General features: G+C 46.0%; 1 protein-coding gene across 1 annotated transcript in view; it reads right to left on the bottom strand.

Moving 5' to 3' along the window:
• Positions 1-2,788: 2,788 nt before the first annotated feature.
• Positions 2,789-12,770, bottom strand: part of STMN2 (stathmin 2) — a 32,531-nt gene continuing 22,549 nt past the window's right edge. The window contains exons 4-5 of the mRNA XM_016215996.2: positions 7,059-7,250; positions 2,789-4,171 (exon numbers count right to left, since the gene is read on the bottom strand). Of these exons, the coding sequence (XP_016071482.2) occupies positions 4,112-4,171; positions 7,059-7,250 (252 nt within the window). The 3' untranslated portion in view covers positions 2,789-4,111. The remainder of the gene's footprint in view (positions 4,172-7,058; positions 7,251-12,770) is intronic.

The raw sequence follows: 12,770 nt of genomic DNA, 5'->3' as shown, positions 1-12,770 counted from the left end.
CATGTAGAGGAGTGGGGATCTTATCCTGCTGCTGAAGGACAGAAGAGTCTTGGTCGCAGGGGAGAGGAGGCTGCAGATTTGAGTGAGGGGACTTGTTAGTGGTTGTCGTTAAGAGCTGAACAGGACCCAGGTTAGGGCAGGGGTTATGGGAGCAGAGAAGCAGCAGGGGCTGAGGGGGGTTGGGGGACAAAAGGATGCTACTTGATCCACTGGAGCGCTCCAGGATGACTGAGGTTATTTGGGGAGGACCTTGGGAATCTTAGTTTGGCTCTGGGCTCTGTGTTTGCCTTGGCAATTTTTCAGCAAACTGCCCTATTAGAAGTCAAGGATGATTGTCTTGTCTCCAGCTGGGAACACAACTGATGATCGATTATTTGGTTGCCAAAGCCAGGGGTGTCATGTGCGCCCCTCCTCTCCCTGAGCGGGAGGGGTGGGAGGGTGGCCATCAGTACATGTTTACCTTTGTCGCCTCCTCTGAGGGTGGTCACGGCTGGTGCCCACCTCCAGAGAGAACGTGTCTGCCAGCACCGGTCGTTCCATCCAGTTTCGAGTGTGGAAGAGAGAGGAGAGGCAGGTGGGTCTTCAAGCCAGCCGGGTTCTGTGAATTTTCTTCACAGACCATGTCATAGTCAGGGACACATTTAAACACAGTCTTGAGGATACCAAGACACTCTAGAAATAGCTGCAAGCGGGGCTAGGCTAACAAACTGGGGAAGTCACAGGGTGGCGCCATCTCTTACAGGGTCAGGAGTGTCTTCAGATGACCGAAGCCCCACTGAGATGACCTGTTTCCCCAGAGAAGCGATGTCGCCGGTTCCCTGCGCTCACCTGCCTCAGCCCTACCCCACCCCTCGGTGCTCTCTTAGATTATTCTGCAAGGCGTACCTGCCCGCTTTTTCCTTTTTGGTTTCCTTTGCACTCCACTCCCACTTTTTTGAATACAGTGTAATGAGTTTCCTTTCTTTGTTGTTGTTGTTGCTAACCCTTACCCAAAGATGTTTTTCCATTGATTTTTAGAGAGAGTGGATGGGAGGGAGAGAGAAAGAGAGAGAGAAACGTTGATGTGAGAGAGACACATCGATTGGTTTCCTCCTGCACGCACCCGACCTGGGCCAGGGATCAAACCTGCAACCCCTGTATGTGCCCTTGACCGGGAATTGAACCTGCAACCCTTTGGTGCTCAGGTTGATGCTCTAACCACTTAGACACACCTCCAGGGAGGAATTAGTTTCTTCTCACACCCACCACCCATGGAACATGCCCCGACTGACCCTCAGTGTGACTATCACCAAGAGTCCACACACCCACCTCGATTTCATTGCTTGTACCCGGTACTCTTCAGTGGGGCTGTGGACAAGAAACGCACACTCTCACGTTTCCACACAGACCTCAGCAATCAGACACTCCAGGGTGGGACTCAGTGATCTGTTTGTAATGAGCCCTCTAGGTGACACTGAAACACAAGGACATGTGAAGACCTGTGGTCTAGGGAAGCTTCTTAGACACAGCCCATCCCCCCAGGGTGGTGAGATTTGGGGATGGTCCACTGATGAGCCAACAAGGACAGAGCTGGTGAGAAGTGGGCATTGTGACCTGGAGCAAAATCGCTTGCCCCCTCTGGGCCTCAGTGGCTTCACCTTTGAGATGAGGCAGCAGCTCCAACGCAGGGGCCCACAAAGCAGTAGGAGAAATACTACCACAGTGCAGTGAGAAATAGTTGTCAGCTATTTCCAATATTTCAGAAAGCTTCATGGAAATTTTATTTCCCCTCATGATGCTGTAAGGACTGGCCAAAATATCCTGTTTGCTAGATCTGGGTCAAAACAAGCAACTAGACTGAGCTGCTCGTAGTCACTTATTTTCTTGTTTCCAGGGCTTAATCACAGGGTGTGGCCCGATGGAAGCCTTTCAAGTAAGGCTTTCTGAACTAGGTTCTATAAAAACCAGGGTGAAAATACAGCTTACTGTATGCCAGTCAGAAGCTGATTGATTTTCTAAAAAAAAAAAGATCACGGAGCTCATGTTTTTAAGCATGTGTGTGTGTCCGGTGTTGCGATGTTAGGTTTTCCCCACAAGCAAAGATGTTCAAAGTGGAGACCAGATGGCCTCAACCTTCAGCTTGGCTTGTTGGCGCCGCGGTGGACCGCAGCCCGGTTTACTTAGCCCTAAATCCGCGCAGCTTCCATTACTTATGATTTCCTGCTAAAACTGGATGTGGTTCCATTGGTCCTGTAGGACCATCTGGACCGTGGGCAGGACCTGCTGTGCCCATGTGTGCACCGTGCTGATTGGCAGTGTGAAATTCAGCAAGGTGGCAGGGAGTTCGCACTTCCACAGGCCCGGGAAGGTGGCTGGGGCCACAGGGGGGATGGTGAGGGGTGCCAGAAACCTTCCAGGTGCTGTGAAAGGGGTTCTCATCTCCAGAACGACTAGTCTGAACCTGTGGTACCTCCGTCAGTCCTGAAGATATTTAAGGGGAACAGATTGAAGACGCCTCCCGCCGTGCTGGCCTGACAGAGGGACAGAGGAAAGAGAGAGGCCGCCCGCTGCTCCCGCAGGGAAGTGAGCCAGCAGGGCACTGGCTTCCTTAAGCTCTAATTGTTGCCTCTCTGCTTATTTGTTTGTTTATTTGAGATAGTTTTTATAAGAGCTTATTTGAGCCAAACTGACGACATATGCCAGGGAGCCAGGTCTCAAATGCCCAGTGTCTCTTTGCTTACCCACTGGCCATTTTGAAATCTGAACTCCGGGCCCAGGCCCATGAAGGGGCAAGAGAACAGACCAACCCTTTATTAGTTCACAGAACTCCAATTCTTTATTTATCACAGCTTGCTCACAATGACATACAGGAAAATAGCACTAATGAAGAGTAAATACGCAGGCAGCAACCTTCGGGAGTCGGGAGTTGGGGGAGAAACGACTTCAAAACTGCGATAGGTACTTACGGTGGGTGTCTGCTGATTCTTAGTCGGCACAGTGCCCTGCCTACCCCCCTTCACTGCGTCAGCCCTCGCAGATGGAGTGATTTTTTAAAAAAATTTTTTAATCGGCAGGATTGCCTCACACTGGGGAAGAAAGACCAGCTTGAGTGAAAGTCCGCAGTGTTTCTGACTTGTGTGTTTGTGTGTGTGTGTGTGTGTGTGTGTGTGTATTTCAATGCAACAACCAGCTCACAGTCTCCAAGTGAAAACTATTCAGTAGCATCATGTACTTGTACTATAGGTAAGAGCTTAAAATGAACATTGTCAATCATGGCATCCACAAATAAGCCACCTGACACATTAATTAATTCATTCCATCAAAAGAACTTAAACGAGAGAATTAAGCCCACTTCATGAAGAGCGATTTCACGGCTGCAGGAACCGTTTAAAACGCAGCACTTTTAAAGGGTCACTTTTTTTGCTTCTACCCAGATTGATCTCAGGTCTGTCTTCTCACCCATCCCTTTCTAAAACCAAAGCACACTGACAGCACATAATCCAGTGGAAGCGAATGTCAGTGCAATGACTGGTGGTTTTTCTCAGCTTGGCTTTGTTGTTTCTAGGCAGTAAGTAGATTATGAGCGAACGAAGGTAGAGTTTGATGTGGAGTCATGATGGCTGTGGTCTAGGGATGGGCTTGGTCAAGTTCAGGGATGAACTTGAGCTGTCTAGGTCATTAGGCAATGGTGGATTTCTAGCACCATAGACTGTCTACTGACCTGATTTTTCTGTTGGAATGAAAAGGGCAGGGAAGGTAGTCAGACGTGGGGTGCTTCGAAAAGAACAGACCTAGCAAATTCATTTGCGTGGAAAGACACAACATCAGAAGCCTGTTACAGGACATGTAAGATTATGAAATAACTTGCATAATGCAATACTTGTATTTTTTAACAAAAATGTAAGTATTTACAAAATAAGATCCAAGGTATTTTTTAAACATCAAGCAAAACATTCTGCAAAGAGACCGCGTTGATTTTTTTTATTATTGATTCTGGTTTTTTGTGTGTGTTTTTTAATAGTGAGTTCCTTTTAAACCATGTCATACATTTCTCATACTGATATCGCACGATCCGTTAAGATATACGCAGGGGGTCTTCCTAGCGGCAGGGCGTGCCATACCCTCTGTCGCCTCAGCCGGACAGTTCCACCTGCAGCTCCTTGTTCCTGCGCACCTCCGCGGCGTGCCTCTCCTGAAAAACGCCAGGGACAAGCGATGTCACCGAGCCCGCTGTCTGCTCCACGCAGAACCAGGACCCCCCCCCCCCCCTCGAATGCTGTGTGCTTGGCCGGAAGTAAACCAGTTTGACATCTACCCCTAGGAAATCTTCTCATTTCCCAAGGAAGGAAAACATGGGACTCAGTATGTGTCACATTGCGGAAGCTCTTACAAGACTTACGACATCTTTTATTTTTTTTTTAAAATAAAATTTATCATGATTTTAATATGTTTTTAAATTGACTTAAAAATATTTTATTTATTGAAGGGAGCGGGAGAGAGAGAAACATCAATGATGAGATTCATTGATCAGCTGCCTCCTGCACGACCCCTGCTGGGGATCGAGCCCGCAGCCTGGGCATGTGCCCTGACCAAGAATCGAACTGCTATCTCCTGGATCATAGGTTGACGCTCAACCACTGAGCCATACCAGGCAGGATAAATTAATTTTTAGAGAGAGAGAAAGAGAGAGGGGTAGAAACATCAATGAGAGAGAAACATCATCAATTGGCTGCCTCCTGCACGCCTCCTACTGGGGATCGAGCCTGCAACCAGGATATTCATCCTGATCGGGAATCGAATCGGTGCCCTCTTGGTTCCTGGGTTGACACCCAACTACTGAGCCACACCGGCCGGGCAAGACTTACAGCATCTTTAAAAAACAACAACCACTGTATTCAATGAAAACTATGAGCAAAAGAGAATTTGAACTATTATGGTCACTGTATAAATCCAAAGAACAGCCATAAAAAGCAGTATCATTTTCTATCTAATTTTTAATGGTGTTTTTCATTTTCCCTAGTATTTTAAGGGCTTTGTCACTGCTGATGGACATTTTGGGAGAATTAGTTACAAAAAGGTCCTGGCCTACGTCAAAAGATAGTAATTGAATGTACATTTAAATATTTAACATGAAAATTATATGTTTAATGAATGCATGCATTTGTGTTAAAATGATTATATCTGCTTTAACTTCTTTTTCAAAATTAATTGTTTGTTACAGTTCCCAGTTGGGTCTGATAAGAGCGGCTACTGCTCAGGGTTTCTAATGCGTCAGGTCGGGATTCTCTCCAGGTGGAACTGAGAATCCTGCTGCAATGAGATGAGCGTGCCCAGTTCCTCGCAGCGCCATGTGGTTTTTTTAAGGGCCTAGGATGTGGGATAAAGGTGGAGTCACAATTACCCTGAATAGAACACAGTGGTTCTCTGCTGTCCATGGTACCAGCCCCTGGCAGCAGGCATCGCCCCAGTTATGTGGGAAAGTGGGGACTGAGGGCACATGGAGGAAGACTGACCAGCTGAGGGTCAGAGGAGTACATTTGAGCCAGTGGAACTTTGCTCTCCTGCACCTCAGCCAAGCACTCGCTATGGTGCCGCCACACGTAACCTGCAGCGAGCTGGTTTCAGGTGCCTCCTCCAAATCCTGACCTGACTCATGTAGGTGAAAGCTAACAACATAGTTCTGGGAGTATGAAAGGACTGGCTTATATAAGTAAGTTAAATCCCAACTTTAGGATTCCAACTAAGGCATCCAGTGGCTGTTCTGGCTCCTGCCCAGCTCTCCCTGAACTTCACACACCCCAAGAGCCTCACACATCCTTCCCAGCAAAGCTTCCAAACATCCCATAAGGGCCCAGCTGCCCGTGAAAATATCCATGAAATTCAGTATATACATTTTTAGGTTTTATGTCTGATTTCCATTGGTTCTGGCCTGATGTTTGGAGTCAGAGACTGGGAGTGAAAACAAAGAATCACTGCGATGTCAGGATGAGGCTGTTGATTCTTAGGTGAGATGGGCCAACTCTAACAGAGGGTATGAAGCTTCCTAAGGACTACTCAGAAAATGGGCAGATCTTGTCTAAACTCTCAGTGTCTGTTGACAGGCACAGGCCCATATCTCCCTGTATCTCCAGTGCCTAACACATGATAGCTCCCAAGACAGGTGTCGAGGGTGACTGCTCAGAAAAGGGTTGAGGCAGCTTTCTCAAAGATCCACTTTCTCAATGCTTCATATGATTTTTGGAAATGGACAGAAGTAGACTACTCATAGCTACACCATCCATTTTCAAAGGCAGGTTTTTTGAGGGGTGGCGGTGGTGGTGGCGGTGATGGCTGTGGACAGATAGCATAGAGCCTACAGAACGGCAAGAAAACATTTTTGGGAGGATCTGCAGCGCTGTTCATGCTGCCTGGTGGGACCGAGTTTATGTTTGGTGGTGGAGAGAAAGGCACCAGGGTGCCAGGACGTGAGGAAGTGAACATCCCCCATTAGCTTCCCTTCACTTTGGCTCTATGCAATGTTATTACAGCCGAGTTTTCCATGCAGGTGTTCCTATGTGGAGAGAATGGGTTTCCTGCTGTTCATAAATACTCTCCTTTTCTGGCAAATATGCTTTTCCAACTTAATATTAATGTATTTAATATTACAGATTAATTAAAGGTTAAACTAAAATTAAACATTACATATTATATACAGGGTGTCCCCAAAAATGTATACACACTTTGAATAATTATTAATTCCATTGGGTTAAATCTGAAAAGAAAGAACATCAATTGTGTTATCAGAAAAAGGTGTATATACATTTTTGGGGGACACCCTATATGTATGGAGTATTGAGTAGTTCTAATTTAATATTCCAAAGATTGACTCTGAGGGTTTGTTCAGCAGTGTTTGTACATTGGAAAAGCACGAATCAGCCCTCCTGCGTCCTTCCCCCATGGAAGTTCGACAGTTCCAGCCTCCCTGTGGGGTTCCCACTCCCGGCCCAGGTTGCAGCCCCGTAGGTCCCCTGGCCCTGGGAGGCCCGAGCCCAACGTGCAGGCCTGAGAGAATGCGCCTGCTCGGGCCCCGTGGTGATTACCTTTTCCTGCAGACGTTCAATAATAGCGGCTAGATTAGCCTCACGGTTCTCCTTAATCTGCTCCATTTTCAGGATCAGCTTTTCCTCTGCCATTTTGCTGAAGTTGTTGTTTTCCTCCAGCGCCTTCTGCAGGACCTCCCGCTCGTGCTCCCGCTTCTCCGCCAGCTGTTTCAGCACCTGGGCCTCCTGGGACTGGGGTAGAGCAACAGGTCGCCTTAGGCACCCAACCCAGCCTGGAGGACCGCGGCCCTGACCCCAGAGCGCCTTGGAAAGGAGCAGTAGGTCTGGCCTGGAGCCCGGCTGGCCATTCGGCCCTCACCCTCACACCCCCGGGTTTTCTGCAGTGCAGTGAGCTGGGAAATGTGGTTAGCTGGGCTTACAGATGTGAGTTTTTTGGACAGTCTGTCTTAGAAGAAGAAACATTCAACCCTCACTGAGGTTTTCGTTTGTTTTTTATAAGTTGCTGCTTAGCATTTATGCTGCAGGAGATGCTGTAGTTAATCACTGGATAGTAACATCCACTGAAGCCTGAGGACAACAGGTAGGACTGGGGCAAGTTCCAGTCTTTTTTCTGCCTCATTGTTTTTGGATCGGCTGTAGGCTGGATCCCTCAATGAACTTTTCAGCTTTCACTAATCTAATCGCCATTCACTTTCTTATTTTATTCCATGCCCACCTAACCCTCCCCAACCCCACCTTTTTTTGTGTGCGAAGTTATCTTTGGAGACTTGCTTATAGTGCACACTTAATGTCCACATGGCCCCAGACAACAGGAAGTCCCTGTTCTGACCTCTCTGCAACATTCTGAGGTCACCTGGGTCATCTTTGAAGCCCTGTGGTTGCTCAGTGATCAGAGAAAAATAGCCAAAGCAGGCGCCCCTCCCTCCCTGCATTTTCCCTGCATTTTGTAGACAGTCACTGGCCTGCAGCAGCAGGGGGCAGTATAGTTCTGTACAGTGAAGGTTAACAGCCACCAGGGAGCTCGGTAACATGCAGAGGCCTGATGTCCACAAATTCTGATTCTGTGGCAGTTTGCTGAGACCCAGGAATCTATATTTTTCATCAGCATCCCTAGTGATTACAATGCAGGCAATTCTCAGTCTACTGTTTGAAAAGTACACCAGCATGGGTTTCAGTGTCAGGCCTGTGTTTAAGTTTTAGCTGTGTTGGCGACCCTGGAGATGTTAACTTCTCTCCACATTCATTCTCTACTCTGCGATTACATAGCTAACTAAAACTGAACTACCCATGTTTAAGACTCAATTATTACCCACTCACTGTTTCTGGGGAATTCCTTGGGATCGGCTGGTCCTCTGAGATGACCTTCATGGGATTAAATGCAAGTATTTACACAATGCTAGATCAGAAATATATTCCATGGGCTGCTAAGTATTAATACCATCAAAATCATTAATGGGAAACCATTTTAGTTGATGGTAGTGGTCGTGGGGTCTTACTGGAGAAATCTTGATGTATAAACAATATGAGGTCTGACAGGGGAAGAAACGTCTCTCAGATAAAATTCTACAGGAATGGTAAAATTCTACAGAGGGCCTTAAAGAGTCCATGCTCATGTGTTTATTCTGATGTTTATCAGGAACAAGTCCAGTGACTCATTGGAGATTAGACAGGAAGTCCTGGGAACTGGCCCAACTTCTAGCTTTAACACCATAATGGTTTCCCTGACATCTTAGTGGACCTGCCACATTCCTGCTCTGTTATAGCTCGACATAAAACCGATACGAAACACAAGGAGGAACTGTTAACACAAAATAAGTTCAAAATCAAATGGAGCCTTTCTGGAAGAAACATGAAAAATATTTTCTAGCTGGTTCATCCTTCTGCCTCTAGGTGGGACTGTTGGTAAAGCATCCAACATCGATTTTATTTTCTACTACCCGGGCTACTGAATTGTTTCAGAGAGAAAAGAGAGACTGACTCCTTTTGTGTGTGTGTGTGTGTGTGTGTGTGTGTGTGTGTGTGTGTGTGTGTGTGTGTAAAGTTCCTCTCTGAGAATAGTTTTCATACAATATTGCCTTTTGGCATATGGATAAGACAGTGCCAATCTCATAGATTGTTTGTAAGCACCAAATGAAATAATGTTTGCAAGATACTCAGCACAGTGTCTAATAAGTACTGAGTAAATGGCAGCCACTATCATTAAAAGTAAAACCCAAAACTGGTGACTGCGAGATGATGGCACTTGAACCTACTAGTGCAGCTAAATTTAAGTGTAAAATTTTGGCTGCCTCGTGTGTGCAGGATATATGTTCAGACTTCTTGGGTTACTGACATTAGTGGGTTCAGGGGTCCTTATGTTGATGACGCTCAACCCTTGCCTACCTCTCTCCTCGGCACCCACACTCATCCACTGAGTGGGCCGTGGTGAGAGAAAATTTCACAGGCAGTGAACACCACAAAGAAGTAGGAGGAAAAACTGACCCTTCATCTCAGAAACTTGAACTCAATTTCTGTAGCCTCTAGTCCAGAAAACTTCTAGGAGGCGAGAAGTCTGGGTTACCACGGAATGAGGGTGCCCCATGTCCAGAACTAGAGATAAGATTGGAGCCTCAGTTTCTCTTGTAATGGACAGGAAACCCTGGGGCAGTTTCAGGCAAGAAAGCCATATAGATCAAAACAAAGCCTAACAAAACGTAACTTTTCAGAATCCTCTCTGTAGAGCAGCGCTTCTGGACGGTTTTCCTCTGTGCCAGAGGCAGGTAGATATGCAACACTCTGGTCAGGGTGTCAGCAGGCCCTTCCTTCTCTTCCTCCTCGGTGCATCCAGCGTGGCGCTAGATAAGAGCTGCCTGGATAGATAGGAGCTGACTAGATAGATAGGAGCCACTTGGACTTTTTATGGCCATTATTTTTGTGGGGAGTGTTACCATAGATAATTAACAAGGGTCAACTGCATAATTTTTAATGTTCAGATGCTCAAATTAACTTTGGCACTTTGCATTCTCAGTTTTCTTTTGGGAAAGAGCTGATGACAATCAGGAGACAGCAGGGGAAAAGGCCTGAAAAAGGAAACCTTTGGAATTACAAAGCTAAAATAGCAAACACACACCTTTGCAAGCTTCTTGCCTTGGTGGACACACTGGGTCTGTGGGAGCAAGCGCCCGCAGACCTCACTGGCAGTGATGGAGAGAGACCTGTTGCACTTACTGGAGCGGCGTTTGGCTCAGCTGAAAACAGCCCCAATTCATGGCTTCAGTATTTCTGCAGCCACTGGGGCTAAATGAGATTACCCAGCCTGGGTGTGAAGTGCATTTCATTAGCACAGTTAATGGGGTGAAGCAGAACAGAAGGCAGGCAGTGCAGAATCTCACGGGCGACCACTGCTACACGCCAGAGGCCTGCCGCACTCGGGCTGGCTCACCTCTGCGGTGCCTTTTCCCCACAATGGAAGGGACTGTGACAGTCACCGTTGTCTCAACTAATGCATCACTAGGACCTGATAATTCTCTCTCTTTCTAACATTCAGAGTTCGAGTCCATGAAAAAATAACAAGATAAGTTGATTACGAAACGAATTCCTCACTGAGAAATTATTTATGGCTCCCTATTTTGGGTCTTCCTCATGTGCACTCAACTCTTGAACAGCTTCTTCATGGAGCTAATAGTCCCGAGGGCCTTTCCTTGGGTCCTAAGTCTCTGTAACTCCACCGCTGCAGAAAATCATATTTCTTCTTCCCCCTTTCACAGTGTAGCGTCCAGATGCCACTCCCTATGACTTCGCTAACTTCCTTCCTGGGAGAGACTGATTCTCTCATGAATCTTGCTGAATTTCCCGGTCTCAGGGAAGAAAGCTGGCTCTGATCCCAATATTTCCATCAGTGAGCAAATCAGGATGTAGTGCAGAAAAGTGCACCATGACATGACATGAAGTGAGCATGAGGATGTGGGACAAAAACATCATCTAAGCAAGTGGGAGCATCTGCCTTCATTCTGTAGAAGTCAGGCTCTCACTACCTGGTCAGATAGGTCCTCTCACTTTGTCCCTTGCTTGGGAGATTAGCAGAGAGCAAATGATTGCACTGACTGACGGGGGCGCTGGACGGGTGGGATTTGCTGAAAGCTGTTAAAAAGAAATTGTTCAGGAGTAAAGGACATGGCCATGGAGGGAAGGTGCCTACGGAGAAGGTCACTGCGATACTGAAATAGGAAATTAGGGCACGAGAGCGATCAGCTGATATAATGCAAATGTCAAGGCAACATGTATTTATAGGATCAAGACGCCCAGCAGGGCCTCCTGGGAGACTAAGGAACCTTCTCCCTCCCGCCGCTGTGACAACAGAGGCCCGTGATTGTCAAACACCTTTTCTAGGCGTTCACACTGGACTCAGTATCACTGGAGTAAGTCCCCGAGAGGCAGGCGAAGGGAGAAGTAATGAGTCTGGGGGAAGAGTTATTGCACATGTAGGAACACTAACATTTTCCAGAGAGGGTCATTACCACTCCTTATATTACTGAGTATAAGAGTTTAATTACTGTGCAAATGAAAGGGAAGATAAATTTGGGTTAAGTGGTATATAAAACTCACTTTATGTTAGGTACACATAGGAGCTTTAAGATTACTCATAGATAAGTCTAGTTTTTCATTCACTTCTGAAATAAAAAAAATTTTCTATCCCTTTATTTTCTTGCCCCTTCATATCATTTGGATATATTACTTTCCATCTAGGGCCATTTATCAGACATTCAATGTCCTGGTAGTAGGCTAGATGATCTCTCTAATGATCAATTTACTGTTCACAATGAAGAAAACATTAACCCAATTGAAGTTATAAATAATGTCTCGTTAAAATATGAACATAATTGTGTGAAGCAAAAGGGCACAATCTTCACTTTGTGTTGAAGGATCAGAAGCATAACAAGAAATTTAAGATGATTAAAACCCAAAGGTCTTTAGAATGAGCCCTTCTGCTAAAGCCTGGAATCCACTGGCTGTGGTCAACTCCTGGGGACGGATCCCCAGGGGAGGAAGTGACACTTGTGAAGAGTCTGTGGCCCAGGTCACATTCTCGGAGGAGCAGATGCTTCCTGAATGCTGAATTGAAAATAATCCAGCACTTTAGTTCAGGATCCATTGCTATACATGCCACCCCCTCTTTTCCTAGGTTTGACTTTAATTGCCATCTACAATGTGAGATGCCAACAGATGCAAAAGATAAGTCTATCAAGTCTGGTGACTAATGACTCACTTTTATGCCATTTTATTAAAAATAAGCAACACGTCTTTCTTTCAGCGATTCAGTGACTTGGGAATTGATTGTGCCGATATTGTCAGTGTGCCAATTATGTGTCACTGGACTGGTTTGAATGGCGTTTTTTTAAATCTTCACCTGAGGATACTTTTTTCATTAATTTATTATTATTATTATTATTATTATTATTATTATTTTTAGAGAGAGTGGGAGGGAGGAAAAGGGGGGAAAGAGAGAAACATTGATGTGAGAGAGACACATCGATTGGTTGCCTCCTGCACACACACCCCAACTGGGGCTGCAGAACAAACTTGCAACCAAGGTATGTGCCCTTGATGGGGAATCAAACCTATAACCCTTTGGAGCGTGGCTGACACTAACCATTGAGCAACACCGTCCAGGGCTGAGTGGCATTCTTTTTAATTTAATCTATTTTAGGGTGATATTTTTATCAACGTCATTTAAATCCTTAAGCTTTCATCATAATAATTTTTTTCAAGCCA

The sequence above is a fragment of the Miniopterus natalensis genome, chromosome 16 (genome assembly GCF_054644295.1).
Source record: "Miniopterus natalensis isolate mMinNat1 chromosome 16, mMinNat1.hap1, whole genome shotgun sequence".
Lineage (NCBI taxonomy): Eukaryota > Metazoa > Chordata > Mammalia > Chiroptera > Miniopteridae > Miniopterus > Miniopterus natalensis.
This window is presented reverse-complemented; position numbering and strand designations above follow the sequence as displayed.